General features: G+C 44.3%; 1 protein-coding gene across 2 annotated transcripts in view; it reads right to left on the bottom strand.

Moving 5' to 3' along the window:
• The window catches only part of LOC115366116 (transcription factor COE3), a 168,123-nt gene that overhangs the window by 52,373 nt on the left and 98,250 nt on the right, over positions 1-17,500 (bottom strand). Inside the window, exons 7-10 of one of the 2 annotated variants that reach the window (XM_030061373.1) lie at positions 11,796-11,877; positions 11,017-11,134; positions 6,081-6,214; positions 2,783-2,909 (exon numbers count right to left, since the gene is read on the bottom strand). In XM_030061373.1, coding sequence (XP_029917233.1) covers positions 2,783-2,909; positions 6,081-6,214; positions 11,017-11,134; positions 11,796-11,877 — 461 coding nt within the window. The remainder of the gene's footprint in view (positions 1-2,782; positions 2,910-6,080; positions 6,215-11,016; positions 11,135-11,795; positions 11,878-17,500) is intronic. The other variant, XM_030061374.1, reaches the window with a different exon arrangement.

The following is a 17,500-nucleotide window of genomic DNA, read 5'->3' as shown; positions in this document are numbered from 1 at the left end:
TAAACGTATTTGATTCTGCTGTGTAACGCTGCGGAGACAAAGTGTGTGCAGGACGGCGGTGTGAGGGTTTTTGTGCGGCGGGGAAAGCGCAGAGCGAGCTGCATCCTCGGGCTTCTTGTCATTCCGCGGAGCTTCTCGCCCGTGGCCAAATCTTTCACCCAGAAGCCGCAGGATCAAATCCTGAAGCCGCTTTAAGCTACGGAGAGGGGAGACAGCGGGGCAGAGAGAGAGGCGGCGAAATATGGGAAAACACTCGGATTATTACTGTTAGTCACTTCACTTTACTCTGCACCGCTTCCTGTGGCAGCTGAGGCCCCAAAACAACGGACGGAGAAAGCAAATAAGAAACGAGAGCCGGCTCGGATTCGGCGTCCACGGATGAAAGTTTAAAAATTTGAGCTGAAATCCTTCCCGGTTGGTGATTTAAAACATTTACTCCTCTGCCAGCGGGCGCATCATTAACTCTCTTTGACACGGGCTCAGATCTTGTCAGGACGAATCAACAGTGGAAATGCGGCGTATCTGATAAAGCGCCATTGTGTTTCCACGGAGGGAGGAGGGGGAAAAAAAAAAAAAAAAAAAAAAGAAGCTTCTTCGCCGGCGTGTGGAAATCCTAAAGGAAATGACATCAGCGGGGCCCGGGATGCATTCTCTTTCCCGTTCAATTATACACAGCTTGCCTATTTAGTATTTAAAAGCTCGCCTCATTCTGCATTCATGAATACAACACACTGCTGGCACAATGAACGTGCTTTGGAAATGCACATTGACGCGTTCCCGGTCTTAAAATATGTATGTGTAAATCACATTAACTGGCGACGTGTGCGCACAATATGGCTCCCCTTTCTGGCAGGAAGAGCGGCAAGACTTGGGAGAGTTACAAGAAACGGTGCGACATTACGATGCAGCCACCTGTCTGGGCTCGGCGTGGCGACGCCGCCGGGGGAAAAACACTTTTGTAGTTTTCCTATCAATCAAATCGAGTCAGATGTTCCCGCCGCTTTATCCGATTTTGAGGGAATGGTGCAGCCGCCGGCGCCGGCAGATGAAGTGGATGTGGAGTTTGTGGGCTCGTCGGGCGCTCAGGTGATGAGAGCGTGAGTGTTTTTCGGTTTTTATTGTTCTTTTTTTTAACGTATATATCTACAGAGAGAGAAGTGCAACTCCTTCAAGGCATTCCCGCCGCGTTCCGGCTGCGGCGGACACGCGGACACAGAAAACACGGAGATAACAACGGGCTCTATTCACAACGCGCGGCGCCGTAAAGCGGCGGCGGCGGCTCTATCTGCAAATGGGATCAGATTAGCATTGCAAAGGGAAGCGTCCGAGGCGGCGAGGCCGGAGTGCGGCCATTGTGTGCGCGCCGCCCCGTCCCGTCCCGTCCCTCTCTCTCTCTCCCTCTCTCTCTCTCCTCCTCGGCTTCTTCCTGCGGCGGAGGAAGAGGAGGCGCCGCCGACAAAGGTGGGAGAAGGCGGCGGACGATAACTCGGTGTTTAACAGAAGGAGCGAACACGGCCGCCTCTTTCACGGCCGACGCAATGACATTTACTTATCGCGCTAAACAGCCATCCATCTGACCTTTCTGCTACTTTGAATGACATCTGGATATTCCAGCAGAATAATCGGGCGGAGTAAAAGCACTGATTTGAGAGAGCGATATGGGCTTTTTTGGCGGCGGCGGCGGCAGCGGCAACGCGCGGCGCTTCACTCTCGACGGCAGACAATAGGCTTGACGGACGAGCTGCAGGAGGAGGAGGAGGTGGGCGGGGCGGCGACACGCGGGGGAACATGTTTACCTCGCCGTCAGCACAGCGCCGGGCCGCCTGCAGGGTCACACCAAGGCTTTTATTCTACCACAGCCTCATTAGCAGGGACTTCTAAAACACAAAACCTTCCCGAATCATCTGTAAAAACACCGAACTTCACCTTTAAGAGGTCGACTGATTCATAATCAATAAATCCGGTGCCTAAAAATAGAGCATTTCCCTTTGTAAGAGGCTATTTGGTCAAAAACAAATATAATTGGTGTCCGAAAACACCAAACTTTTCCTTTACGAGATAATAAATTAATAAATTAATAATTAATAAGAATAATAAATTAATACGATAATAAATTAATAAAGAATAAGATTACCCTCTGAGACAGTAAAGGTCAAAAAGAGGTGTAAAAAAAAAAGAGGTCAGTGGAGTAATAATCAATAAAACTGGTGCGGAAAAACACCAATTTTTCCTTTTGAAGAGGTTATTTGATCAGTGTCTAAAAACAACAAATTTTCCCTTCATGAAAGAGTTTGGATAATAAAGAATAAGACTTATTTAAGTCTTATAAAGATTTAAAGTAATGGGCCAAAATATAGTAACAAGAAATGCACAAATTTCTATTATTATTACTATTTCAATTCCATTTATAATGATAGTTATTAATCAAAAAACACACTGATTTCACTGTCGGCCTCTGGGAAAAGTCAAAGTCTGACTAGTTTGAAGCTGAATTATCAAAAAACCCTATTTATATATATATATTTATATATATATCTTAATATTCCACCTGCATCCCCTGACTCTGATTATTGCCACTAATCTGACAAAGAAATTAATAGAAAAGTCGATTTCCTCTGGTGTAACTTTTCTCATTAATCTGATTTTGTCTCATCGGCTCTGCCTGGTTTCCTCGCTGCTCTGATGTTTGGAGGTGAGACAGGAAGAGGACGACAGCTCCGGGGCGTGAAACAGGAAGTGAGACGGGGGACGGGGGGTGGGGCCGAGCGGCGGCGGCTCTTACCGGTGTAGACGAAGCGTCCCGGCGCTCCTTTGCAGAACTGCTTGGACTTGTAGGACAGCGTGACCTCCACGACCCCGGGGATGTGACGAGGGGGGGTCTGGACCCGGATGGCGTGGGGGGTGATCAGCTGGAGCGCACACACACACACACACACACACACACACACACACACACACACAGAATGTTGAAGGTCAGTATGCGGCCTCGTTCCATGTATTTCTTTTTATTTCTGTTAAACCGGAAACACGAGGAAATGCAGTTTGACAGAAATAAAAAGATAAATATTCATGAGCTGGAACTTTTCTGTCCCTCTCTGTTTCCCGTCCACCTTCAAAACACCAACCAGGACAAACTGATGGATGGAAAGAGAACGGTTCCTTAATGGATAATTCATCAAGTTGTTAAGAACAATTTCTAACAAAAACATTTCATTTCATTTTAGACGATCTAATTAGTCCTAGTTTTGAAATAATGAACGATAAACACAGAAAAATCTACAATATTTCCCCAGGATGCAGCGTTTTGGAGCGCAACCTAAACCTAACAAGAACCAAAAAGCATGAGCGGTTCCTCAAGGTTCTTTAGATCCTGTGTGTTCAAATCAGATTTAAAGGGTAAATCCGTGGCTCTCGACTGCACTTCCCGTCTTCATGAAGGTTTTTTTTTTTTTTTTAGTCGGAGCACAAAGGGCTCCTCTGCGTTCCTCTAAACTCGAGGACGTTTTAAACTCCTCTCTTTTCCAAACTAACTTTCCATCGAACGCTTCGACTCGCTTCCCCCGAATCTGGGTCACGGTGCAGCCGGGTTTCAGAGGGATGCCGGGCTTTGGAGTCCGTCTGCTCGCCGCCAAACGACGCCGGATCAAAGTGTGGCGGCTCGTCGGCGCCGTGTGATGTGCGGCGAGGAGCGTGTGCAGGTTTCTGTCTCGCGCCTCCTTCCCGCTCCCTGCCAGGTGTTCCGCTCTTCTGGACCTGCTTCAATATTTCATGGCCCGCCGTATGCACCGCGCCGCGCCGAGCCCCCGCATCGCAGCACGCAGGAAATCTGCATATTTTCGGGGACATGCAGACCTGGCGGAGTCGCACACCTTCACACGCAGGTGTTTGTGTTTGTGCACAGACGTGTGTGCGTGTGTGTGTGTGTGTGTGTGTGTGTGTGCAGAAGAAAGATGGAGCTGCACGGCGTGTGCTTCTGCTTTCAGGGTGCAGAGTGGCTGCCAACATTTTAGGGACGCCCTGTTCCCTGCTCTCTCCATGGAAATCGCCTGGTCAGGTGAATTCACACCACAAAAAAAAAAAAAAAAAAAAAAAAAAACACTCCTGCATCTTAACAAGTCACTCTCTGTAATATTCAGCCTTAAAATCCTGTTTTTCTTCAAATTAGGTAAAAAAAAAAAAAAAAATCTGCCAGTGAGGTGAGATAATCCCACTGTTTTTCTTCACGTGTTTCAGGATTTATTTCTGAAACAAGTGAAGAAAAACAAGATCTGAAGGCTGAATGTGACAGAAAGTGACCTGGTAAACTGTCATTTTTTTGCAGTGCAGATGAAATTTAGTAATCACTGATTTCATCTGATATTTCTCTTGCAATTATTAATTATTAAGCCGGGATGGAAATACAAACAGGAGGAAAAGATGAATTTTGAAGTCGATTCAAACAGCTGAGACGTCGACTGCAGTCGGTCCAAAGAGGATCCCAGTCAGTCGTACTTTAACAAATATACTTTAATACTTTCATAAATATATTAAAGTGGCTGACTGGCTTTACAGTAGTGAGTATCGGCGTGTGCATTTCTTTTTCCTGCAGTTGTCTGAACAATGTCTGCACATGCACCTTTAAAGCGTTTGCTTTAAAAGTCTAATTGAAAATTTTGCTCCAAAGAAAAGGCATAACAGGGTTAAAGGGACAATGCAAAACCTAAAATGTGATAGCCGCATAAATGATTTTATTAAATAACACTGAGTGTATTTTATGTTCCAGAGAAAATGGCAGGGCTGCTAACGTTGTGTACGTGTTGTTCTTCAGGGTTTTGCAACTCAAGTCTTCTACTCATTTGTACTTACCCTCTACTTATTTGTACTTTTTGTATATTGTTGTATATTGTATATAGGTTGTTCATTGTATATAGGAATGTCATATATTCTTTCTATTTTATCTTTATTTTTATTTTATTTTATTTTTTTTATTATTATTATCATTATTATTATTATTATTATTATTATTATTATTATTTTTTTTTTTTTTTTTTTTTTACTTGCACAGTGCTGGAGTTGTTGCAATTACACTTCACTGCTGCTGTACCTGTACATTCATGCATGTGACGAATAAATCTTGAATCTTGCTGTGTGTGTTTATGTGCGTGTGCAGCTTCATAGTGTGTGTAGAAATCAGCTGATTTAACATTAGAGAGAGAGAGAGAGAGCGAGAGAGAGACAGAGAGAGAGACAGAGAGAGAGAGAGAGAGAGAGAGAGAGAGAGAGATGCCTTCAGACTCTATCGGCTCTTCTTTCCTTTAAAAAAACAAACAGTTTCTGTTTCGGGCTCGAGCCGCCGTGTGAAGTCTTGCAGGTTTATTTTTAGGACGCCGGCCCGCGGCGGCAGACAGGAGCTGCACTCTCTGGTTTTTGTTTGGTTTGTTGGACAGGAAGAGGCGATAATGTGACCGTCTTTGGTTTTACTGAAGCTCTTCCAAAAAACGCTAAACGAGTCCCTTAGAAAAACGGGACTAATCTCCTTCAAAAGAGGAGAGACTCTGTCCTGCATCAGATGTTTCTCCTCTGCTGGAGGAGCGTCCCGGGCGGGGGGGCGGCTCTCTCCAAAGTTGTACTAAAATTCCTTCTCTAACACAGATTCTAAGTTTTCTGACCCTTGCACTGTTTCAGCCTTTCAGAATGCACTGCAAAAACTCAAAATCTTACCAAGATTATTTGTCTTATTTCAAGTCAAAAATGTCTTATTTCTAGTCAAAATATCTCATTACACTTAAAATAAGACATGATCACCTCAGAAGTAACTTGTTTTTAGACAATTGTCTCTTGTTTCAAGTGAAAATTTGCTTCTTTCATTGGCAAAAATTGCCAGTGGAAAAAGTGAAAATTCACTTGAAATAAGTGAAAATGAGCTAGAAACAAGAAACAAATTTTGCCAATGAAACAAGCAAATTTTCACTTGTTTCAAGCAAATTTTCACTTTCACAGATTTTGAGTTTTTGCAGTGTGAAAAGAAGAATCAAATTAGATCAGAGACAGGATTTTTTTTTTTGTCTTCATAAATATGAGATGAGCCTCTGTGGCCTCACCTCGCTCCAGACCAGCATGGTGCCGAAGACCACCTGCAGCCCGTCGAAGAAGTTGTCCCCGATGATGATGACGGTGGCGCCGCCGGTCGTCCAGCCCTCGCTGGGGCTGATGGCTTTGATGCAGGGCGTAGCTGCTTCGGAAACACAGGGACGACAGGGAGAGAGGTGAGCACACACACACACACACACACACACACACACAGAAATACAACACAACACACACAAAACCCTTAAAGGCAACTTGTGTCATGAGTTGAGAATTGAATGTCTCTTTTTTCTTTTTTTCTTTTTTTTGCATTTTAACACATCACACATTTCATGAACTTCCTGCGCGCGGGCTCTGAAAACGAAAACGAAACCTGCGACAGGTGTAGTCGACAGTTTTAGCCCCGCTGGCCGGAGACGCCAGAGGTTACAGGTTCAGTTCCCGTGTCAGCCGGCGTCCTCCCTGCTGAAGTGCCCTTGAGCAACAGACTGAGCCCGGAGCAGCTGGAGGGCCGGAGCGAGCGAGTCGGAGCAGCAAAACCTCAGCGCCGACTTCAGGATGGAAATGCAAAGTGGAGTCACGTGACCAGCGCTGCATGTTTGGTAACCAGGGCAACGCTGAAAAAGAGCTAACCCTCCCCGAGTTTAAAAAAAAAAAAAAAAAAGGTTTAGCGACGACGACGATGGTTGTTAGTTCCTGAGCGTTTTACTTTTCTTTCATTTCATTTTATTTCGTGTATCGGAGGTTTAACGCCGTGACAGGAGGTTTGCACCACAGCATGAGGTTCTGTGCAATAATCCATATTCAATACCATACTTATGTGCAAAAACCTATAGGCAATAACTCCTGTCCATGTTTGCACTTGTACATATATTTTTTCTTTCTTTTTATTCTATATATATTTATATTTATATTTATATTCCTTTCTTTATTTTTCTTGACTATTTGCTCTTTTTACTTTACACTGTGAGTGGGAGTTGTTATTGTAACAAAAAGTAATTTCCCCCTGGGGATCAATAAAGTATTCTGATGCTGATTCTGATGCTGATTCTGATTCTGATTCTGTTTGCTGTCCAGGTGTTTGAGCCACACAGGCTCCGCCCACCTCCACCTGACAGCTTATGAATATTCAAATTAGCCGGTGGAGAGAGATGCACGACAGCTCCATCCAGACCTTCACCTCCTCTTAAAGGGGACTGTTGCTGTAACTCTGCCTCTGACCTTTGACCTCTGTGACCGAGCCCGAGCAGCAGAAACACACACACACACCTTTCTGACACCTGCAGAGGACTCCCGACCACATCTCTCTCTCTCTCTCTCTCTCTCTCTCTCTCTCTCAGCACTGATCCACGCTAAATGATTAGTTCTGTAATGACACTCGGATCAATAAGCAGCTCCATAATCAGCTGTGAGTCTCCGTGACGACCGGCCTGGAGTCGGCAGGCAGACGGGCTGACGGACCGCCGCCGTCTCCGGGACGGGAAGACGAGGCTCCGCGGGGTTTTTTACAGCCGTTCCCGGATCCCGCGGCGACTTTATGGGGGAGAATGATGAGATCTTCCAGTCAGCGGTACGCGGTGTTTTTATTGTTTGCTGTATCATCTGCTTTATAAAGCTGCATTCACACACTCTCCCAAACGCTTGACTTACAGTGGAATAATGCACGGGCACCGGCGAGGGTTACTGGCAGAACTGGCTCATGGGAAAGTAGATCTGGTTAAACGTGCCTTTTAGACACTGATAATATATATTTAATAGTCTTCTGCATTGTTTATTTGCAGGCTTGTATGACTCAATAGGAAAAGCAGTGCACTGCAGCTGCCGGGGTTAAGGGTTCGTCCCCCAGCGGAGCCACGCATGCTAAAAATGTTTGCACTGTAAGAAGCTCCGGATGAAAGTTCACATGTTCTGTTGTAATATGTTGATAAAAGAATTACTGTCTTTGCTCTGAAAAAAAAAAAAAAAAAAAAAAAAAAACTCCACATGCTTCAGCCAAAAAAAAAAAAAAAAAAAAAAATCCCAGGCAGATGTGGGCCGGCTTGGTTTTGGGGTTGAGAAATGTCGTAAAACGGATGGAGAAAATCTACTTTGGAGCGTAAACGGATTCGACTTTCCCTCCTGACATCAGTGTTATGATGCAAAAATCTCCAAATGTGGCTATTTTTCATATTTCAGCATCAACTGATTTATAACCTGTTCCTTTATGGAGGAGATTCTTAATAAAAACCTTTAATTTCTCATTATTATAGGACTAATGCACATATTTTAACATAATGCACTTTTTTTTTTTTTTTTTTACAAATTTCTAATGCACATATGTTTTATATGCCTTATTTTCCATTTCTATTTCTCATAATTTCACTTACGCATACATATATATCTTCTGCTCTTGAGAATCTGAGCAACTGCAGCTGACCCAGTTCCCCCTCTGGGATCAATAAAGAATCTCTGAGTCTGATTTAAAGCTCAGCAGATAATCTCAAAACTGTTAAAACTAAAGACAAAGCTGCTTTTACTTTATGTTATTTTATTTTATTTCATTTTTATTCATTTATTTATTTATTTGTGGTTCCTGAAAAGTTTGGAGATGCAAAATTTTGACTGCAGTGAAAGCCAGAGCTTAATTTTATTTTATTTTATTTTTAATTTGATCAAATAATCCCAATTGTTTCCAGTTCAGCTTCACTTGTTTCAGGATTTTTTTTTTTTTCCAAGAACACAAAATATAAATCTGTTGAAACGAGGCAGATCAGCCTCTGGGGTCAAGAAAATGACTCTTGGTTCAGGAAAAATCTGGAAGCAAGTCGATTAGTGTTGGAAACAAGTGGGATTATCTCATCCCGCTGGCAGATTTTCTCCCCCCTTTTTTTTTTTTTCTTTTTTTTTAAAGAAAAATAAGATTTGCACGTGAGCTGCTGACATGGAGGCTTCACTGGCTCTCAGTTTGCAGATGAAAGAAAGAAGCTGCGTCCCCAAACCCTCCGCCGCGTGTCCAGGGTTTCCCCGCTCGCCCTCGCCTGTCATCTCTTTAATAACTTCTTCTTTTGTCGCCGCGGTAAACAAACAGCCCGGCGGGGTCGGCGGGGTGGGGGGGTGCGAGCGCCTTTCCAATCAGGGTGAATAAATAGAGCACAATGGCGAGGAGCAGGCGGTGGAAAGTTGTTATCGCGGCGAGGCGAGGGCCGGGGCCAGCAGCAGATGTTGGGTTTTTTATCGACTCTGAAAACATCCCAGACTGCTGGAGATGAAAGGCCGGGAGCTTCCCTCTGCAGGCGCTGATACGAGAACCAAACGCCCCCCTCCGACTCCCAAACTCTGGAAAACAACGGGCCCCTTCTGTCCCTTTCTGTCCCCTGCAGGACACCGTAAGGCCCCCGAACGCTGCCCCGAAAGGCCCCGATCACTTCCTGAAGTACCTCCATGAATGTTTCAGTGTGTTTTGCTTTGATGAATCAACCCCGGGTGAGCAGAAACCACACGGATCGGTGTCAAACAGCGATTATAAATAATGTACGGGTTAGTTTGATCCCCCTGTACGCGCCAGATGGGTGGAGTTTGCCACACAAGTCGAGACAATACAGAAACTTTGAACAATCGCAGGAAGTTTCTCAAAGTCACTTTTTTTTTCCTTTGATCAGCATCTACCTTATCCTGTCTGAAATGTCCTGATGTGATTAAACCCCACCCATCTGGTACGGCAGGGTTGTTAAATCAAACAGGAGAATTATGTCATCGCCTCTGGACATGCGTCAAGTTGAGGGGAGATTTTCCGCGGACGTGTGCATGTGGCTGCAGGTTTTGGAGGGTGACAGAGGGAAGTTGGCTTGTTGACGACAGATTTGTGTCAAGCAGCGTTTGGTTTCAACACCCAGAGGCGCCGGCCGGGTGGGGTTCACCACACACGGCTCTACACGGAGCGCCAGAAACTTTAAAACGCTGCAGGACGTCAACTTGGTCCACTTTTCTGTGATTGACGTCTCACCTGACACAATCTGAAGCGGCCCGTTGTGATAAGCCCCGCCCACCCGCCGCCGCAAAGTGGGTTAAACCGAACGAGAGGCTTATGTCACCGCTGCTGGAAGGGGCTCAGCGAGGTGGGTTGGTTTTTATAGGGCAGGGACACGGCAGTCGCATTAAATTTTACCACTTTGGTGCAAATGTTGCCGGCGTGTTCCAGGACGCGGGGTTGGGTTTCATCAGGTGCAGTTCACACATGAATGATGCATTTTATTCGCAACGTGCGGAGTTTAAAGAAGGGAGCGTTGTTCGCCGACCGCCGCCACGCTGTCGCACGGCCAGCGAGCCTCCGCCGGCTGGAGGCGTTCTGCTCACACACAACCACCAACCACTTCACCGAGGGGCCCCGAAGTCTCAGTCTCAGCCTTAGCTTAGCATAAAGACTTGAAGTCTATGGGAGTCGTTAGCCTAGCTCCGTCAAATTGAAAAAATAAACCTCACAGCAGCTCCAAAATTCAAAAAGGAGTTCACAAACATGATAATCTGAGAAACACATTGTGAAGATGAACTAAAGGATGACCACGGTCCAAATCAACATCCCTAAATGTTCCTGAATCAAGAAACATGTTTTAACATATTTATACATTTATACTATGAACTGAAAGAAAAAATCCTGCATTAGATAAAAGTGGGATTATCTCCCTGGCAGATTTATTCAGTTTCTTAATAATCAGACGGCTTCAGAGCTGCTGGAAGGTTTGTTTTCTCACTTTGACAGAGCCAGGCTAACGACTCCCATAGACTTCAAGTCTTTATGCTAAGCTAATGGGAAATGCTACACATAGGAACTGAACCACTGGACGTCCAGCGGTGGACATGGTGTCCAACATCTGGTCTCAGTCTGGGGAAGCTGGGGAAAAGGGATGTTGCCCAAAAGTTTGGAATATTCCTTTAATCCCCCGCTTCCAAACCCTCCATGGAGCGAGTTCTTACCTTCAGAGGGGTCCAGGCGCCGGGCGCGGCGGCCATGTTTGGAGTTGTTGTGGACGAACATGTTGTCTGACACCGCCAACACATGGCCATCCACGTTGACTGTAGTGGACACGACCACCTGCACACACACACACACACACACACACACACACACACACACACACACACACACCACAAAACTGTCAGTCCAAGCAGGAGCGCTTGTTTTAACCTTCGTGGTGCGGCAGAGAGGTGGAGTTTATTGCATCAGGTCCCGACTCAGAGCCTGTTAGATGTTGTTGTTGTTGATTGTTCCTTGTCTGACCTTTGACCTCGTTCTGATTTGGCCAGAAACAAACTTTTTTTTCTGAAGTAACTGGTAACTTCTTTAATCTGTTATCAGTGACTTGATAGAAATATGTCTGTTTTGTTTTTCCCTACTTTGCATTTCATCTCATATTATTTAATTTTTGTCACCACAAATTTAAAAAAAAAAAAAAAAAAAATAGTGTAAAACAGTGAAAATTCTGTTGATTGCATCTGCTGCTAATTAGTCTGCATGATGTGGAAGAGACTGGCTTCCTGATTTAAAAGCAGACAGACTGAGTTGCATTTTAAAAAGACGATGACGACACTCGGCAGCAGAAGCCATGACGTGGAAAAAACAGAAGCCCTCCAGTGAAAGACTTCTAATAAAGACCAACACTGACACACAAATAGTTTCTTTCAAAGGTAAATAACGGAGCAAAGTGACATTACTTTTAAAAAAGAACTTGCATCAGTAAAGCAGGAGCTCGTACCTGGAACCTCCTCATGTCCCGCGGGTTCCCTGCATTTTTCAAACAGTTCTGATTGCACTTGAGGAAGAACTTCAGGAAGAATCTGCAAAAACACAAACGGCAGAACGGCAGGCAGATTAATTTCACCGTTTTCCCTCTGCAGACTGCAGCGATCAGCTTCATTAAAAAATCAACACACAGACATGAGAGCGAAAGAGAAAACTGAAGGTAAATGAAGCAGGACTCATTTTACATCAGGTGGAGTTTGATCAAAATGGACCATATATATATATATATATATATATATATATATATATATATATATATATATTTCCCCCCGGTTACTAATTAATAATTCAAAGAAAACAATGTAGTGACCCCTATAGCCTCACATGCTGAGAGCAGAGATCAGTCTCTGGGAAAAAAAAAATAAAGAAAACATAAAAAATAAAAATGTATGTGTGAATGTGTGTGTGTGTGTGTGAGGCTGGGTTGCCATGTCAGGTCACATATTGCCTCCCCCTGCAGCAGATAAAATTATAATTCAGCGGCGGCGGCTGACAGAGGCGGCCGGCTCTTCCTGCAGACTTATGGCGTCTCATTAGAGAGCCGCCTTTTGATTTTTCCTCCTTCACGTCCGATCGCTGCTCCCGTGTGTTGATTTACGCCGATTTTTACGGCAGCAGAGGAGTATTGATTGGGAATGGATATCAATGAGGATGGGCAGTAATAACCCAGGTTTGGAGGAGGAGGGGGGGGGGGGGGGTTGGTTTGGTGGGTGGTCAGGGGGGGCTAAGACAGACTCCTCGCCATCCAGTCAGAATGGATTGCCACCTTAATGCATTTCCCACTGCCTTGTAATCTCTGCACATCCATCTCTCGGACCATAAGCCCCCCCGTTTTGATAGAGCGCTTTCTTTTTAATTGCCACATTATCACAATAATAATCCGGGCAGTTAACAAGCGGCAAGGTCGCAGACAGCCATGTCACATTAACCAAAGGATAACCTCGGCAGAATACCGACCCACTATTTTTTTTTTCTCCTCCTCCTCCTCCTCTCCTTCCTCTTCTTCCTCTGCTTCTGCAAGGCATGATGGGAGCAGAGGAGGGAGGGGATTGATACAAACGGAGGAGGGGGGGGGGGGGGCTCTGCATTGATTTCCACCCTAATAAGACAGTAACAATATTTTTTTAAAAACACGCAACGGCGTGGAGGGGAGAAGCCGGGCGGTTTTCTTGCGCGTTGCTTAAAGAAACACCGTTGTTTTGTAATGGCACACTGAGACGGGAGGAGGGAGGGGCGGGGTGTGTGTGTGTGGGGGGGGGGTGATGGTTGGAGGGCGGGGCGGGGTGGAAAAGTGGACAGTCTATTTAGCGTGTATCGACTGAAACCTGATCTGAGCTGCACTGTAGGCTACTAATGCCCTTTATGGCGATGGAATACAATAATCCGGGGAAGCCATCCAGCTCCATTCAGATGATATTGGAGTCCTTGGGAGTGCAGATATGGATCAATAGGGATTGAATTAAAACGCAGCTGGAGACAAGGAGCTGCTGAGACGGGCAGGCCGGCACACACACACACACACACACACACATGCACAAGTATACACACGCACGCATGAGCATACACACTCAAAAACAGCCGAACACACACAGGCAGAGTCACACACTTTGAGGCAAAAGTCTGCACACACACACACACACACATACACACAAGTGCGTGCACTCGTGCCTGCAAACACACACACACACACACACACACTCCAAAGTGTCTGCGCACATATGCACGTGTACACCCACATAGAAAATGCACACACACTCTGAGACAAGAGCCTTCATGCATATACATGCATGTGTGCACGTACACACACACACACACACACACACACACACACACACACACCCCCTTCTGTTCTCTCTCTGCTACACCACACACCAGTCTCTATGGACTCTCTGTATTCCACTTATCTGTTGTGTTTTGTTGTGTGTGTGTGTGTGTGTGTGTGTGTGTGTGTGTGTGTGTGTGTGTGTGTGTTTGGGGGCAGGGGGGTCTTAAGAATCTGAAGCTAAATCTTTTAACTCTGGATTTGGACTGCACAGCCAACTGGTGCCAGTGTGTGTGTGTGTGTATGTGTGTGTGTGTGTGTGTGTGTGTGTGTGTGTGTGTGTGGTCTATCAGGACGAGGCAGCAGATCAAAGCAGTGAGTGATAAATAGACGCCATGTTGGAGGATGTTTGCACTGTAATGACGACACGTGTGCCTGTGTGTGTGTGTGTGTGCCTGTGTGTTTGTGTGTGTGGGTGGGTGGGTGTGTGTTCTCATCAGTGACATCATTTCTTTAAAACAAAAGTACCTTAAAGTCTGTGTGTGTGTGTGTGAAATGATTCATCACCAAAACAAGACTCTTGTTTGAAAATGTAAAACTGAAAGGAGCAGCAGAGAGAGCTTTGACTCTGATACAACCTCACTGTGATGATAGAGAGACATTACCACAGAATGACAGCATTAGGAGAGAGAGGGAGAGAGAGAGAGAGAGAGAGAGAGAGAGAGAGAGCTGGGGTTTGTCTGGTTTTCATGCACACAGAAAGCAACTGCAGCTGTAATGCGATATCAAATAAAATAAAGTACAACAATTAAGTTTTAAAAAAGTAAAAAAATCAAGTTTTTCACAGGACAAATCAAAAGAAAACCATAATCAAATAAACAAAGGAAAATAAAGGATCTAGAAGTAAAAAATAGATCAAGTATGAATAAAAAGAAGCTTTTATTTTTAGGGGTTGACGCTGAGACGGCACAGCTCATGTTTCACATTTAGGTTTCTGGTGAATCTGTTGTTCCTGTTAAACTCTGCTGGAGCTGTGAAGATCCCTCACTCCTTTAACACACAGAACTCACTGCCGTCTGTTAGTCAGAACCACAAACAGCCAAACAGCACCTCAAACACAATCTGAAAAATTTAATTTGAATTTTCCTCTAATCAAAATCTCCCTGACATGAAATGTGTTTTTAACTTTACACCATAACCCTCAGCTCCATGTTCCCTCAGCTCTATGTTCCCTCAGCTCTATGTTCCCCCAGCTCCATGTTCCCTCAGCTCTATGTTCCCTCAGCTCTATGTTCCCCCAGCTCTATGTTCCCTCAGCTCCGTGTTCCCTCAGCTCTATGTTCCCCCAGCTCTATGTTCCCCCAGCTCCATGTTCCCTCAGCTCTATGTTCCCCCAGCTCTGTGTTCCCCCAGCTCTATGTTCCCCCAGCTCCATGTTCCCTCAGCTGTGTTCCCCCAGCTCCACGTTCCCCCAGCTCTATGTTCCCCCAGCTCTATGTTCCCCCAGCTCCATGTTCCCTCAGCTGTGTTCCCCCAGCTCCACGTTCCCCCAGCTCCACGTTCCCCCAGCTCCATGTTCCCTCAGCTGTGTTCCCCCAGCTCCACATTCCCCCAGCTCTATGTTCCCTCAGCTCTATGTTCCCCCAGCTCTATATTCCCCCAGCTCCATTAATCAGTTACGGAAAGTCAAAGATAAAATTAGATTAAAATGTTTCCTAAAAAATAGAGCAGAGGGAACATCAGGTTTGATTTAGATGGGAACTTCTTTACCAGGAGCTGAGGGAACATTAGGAACTGAGGGAACATTATGCTGACCCCCTGACTTCCCTTCTGGTGCAGTCGAACTTCTCAGCTGAATTTTTGTTTGTTCCACAGTTTTTCACATTTTTTTTCACTTAAATCTCCCCTCGGCAGTTTGGATTTCTGCAGCTTTAAATGTCAAATTCTGCTAATTGTTTGTTGTTATTTATTTATTTTTTTTTTAAATGCAGACGCTGTAAATATAACTAACATGCAAAACTGACTTGCCTCATAAACTCTGGGTTTTGTCCTTGTCTGAGGCCTGTGTGTGTCTGTGTAATTAAAGAGTGAACCTGGCTCGTTGCTACAAGGAAATATTGAAAGTGACATAAAAAGACAACAGCAGCGAGAGCCGGAGTGCAGGAGGAGGTGAAGGAGCAGCCGGATCTCCTCCCTCCCCATCGGAAACTTATTAAAACATCATAAATAATGAAGCTCTGTCTTCAGCTGGGGTTCTGTCATTAGTTCCACAAGCTCCTTCTTCTTCTGTCGCTCTCGCCGCCGCTCTTAAAGAGCAGGTAAAGATAATGAGAGAGACGGAGGCCGCTGATGTAAGCCGTCACCTCATTACGCCGCCCGGCAATCAATTAGAGCAGAGGAGAGGAGGCGAGCAACATGGCTGCACGCTCTGCAGCCTGTTAGCGCCAGAAAACCCAGGAAGCCTCTTCTCATTCTGTTGTCTCTGCTGCACCTTCGAGTTTCATCTCATCTTAAAACGGCTTCATGTTTCAATTGTCTGTCACCTTTAACCCCCTGAAACTCACGACACTCATGTTTTAATTAACCTCCTACACACCTGAAAACCTGGAAAATAAGTCCACAAAGTTCACTTTATTTCTCTTCAAAAATATTTTAAAACTGCTTCTTTGGCCTATGAAGATGTAATGTTTTGTTGGAAAAAATTGATTCTTGCTGCAAAAAAAAAAACAAAAACAAAAAACCCATCTTTTTACAAGACAAAAGTGCGAATAAAAATCTATAAAAATATTAAATAAATTAAAAAGAAATATATATGTATACATAGATACATATATACAGACTGATATAGATGTAGATATATATGCAATTATTTTTTTAAAAAGTATCTTCATGGGATGTAAGTATAAGTATTGATTTTTACATATTTTTTGAATGAAATGCAGGCGGTTTCTTTCAGGTTTCAGGTTAACTTTGAACAGTTTTCTAATGTCACTCCTTCATGTCGTCCGCGCTTTTCGGCTCAAAATGTTGTGGTGTTGAAATTCTCGGTTGCTGCTGCGTGTTTAAAACCACATTCGCTCTGCTTCTTGCTCAGATTACATTTTCTCTGCTGGATCCTTTTATTTGCTGCTGCAGCGGTCCGGTTTCCCCACAGAGATCAATAAAGTTTCATCCAAACTGAGAGGTGCTTCATATTCAGGAGGTGTGTGAGCAGAGAACACCTCAGCTGGACACAAACTGAAGGCTAAAGCAAAGCAGACACACACACACACACACACACACACACACACACAGAATGTTCTCAGCTGTGCGGGTTTGAAACGGCTCGGTTATTTCCTGTGCTGGATCCGTGTATTTGCTGCAGCTGTGCTCTGACGTGACTCGCAGTAACCAGAAAAGTTTCATCTGATCTAAAAAAATAAATAAATAAATCCTCATATTCAACATTTCAAACTGTTAAAAACACGTCCAGGTCTGAAGCCTTAACCCCTGAAATCATATTTACACCTCAAAACAAACAAACAGCAGGTAGAAATGTATGCTTTCATATTACTAGTTGTGCTTAAATACGAAGATTTGCTGTTATTGGTTATTTATATGGTCATTTATGTTTGTTATTTTTACTGTTTCCTCTCACATTTTGGTGATGGAATGAATCTAATATCCAAATTGCTTCATATTCAACATTTCAAACTCTTTACTCTCAATAATCTTCTCAAATTCTGAATTTGTCCTTAAAATAATCATTTAAAAAAAGACTCCTAAAATGAAAATAGGCTGTATTCTGAATCTTAAACCATAAAAACAAATCATATCTGAACCTCTCTAATATTTCGTTTAATAGAAAACTCAAAGCAAATAGAAATGTAAACTTTCATATTATCACATTTGCTCTG

The sequence above is a fragment of the Myripristis murdjan genome, chromosome 10 (genome assembly GCF_902150065.1).
Source record: "Myripristis murdjan chromosome 10, fMyrMur1.1, whole genome shotgun sequence".
Taxonomy (NCBI): domain Eukaryota; kingdom Metazoa; phylum Chordata; class Actinopteri; order Holocentriformes; family Holocentridae; genus Myripristis; species Myripristis murdjan.
This window is presented reverse-complemented; position numbering and strand designations above follow the sequence as displayed.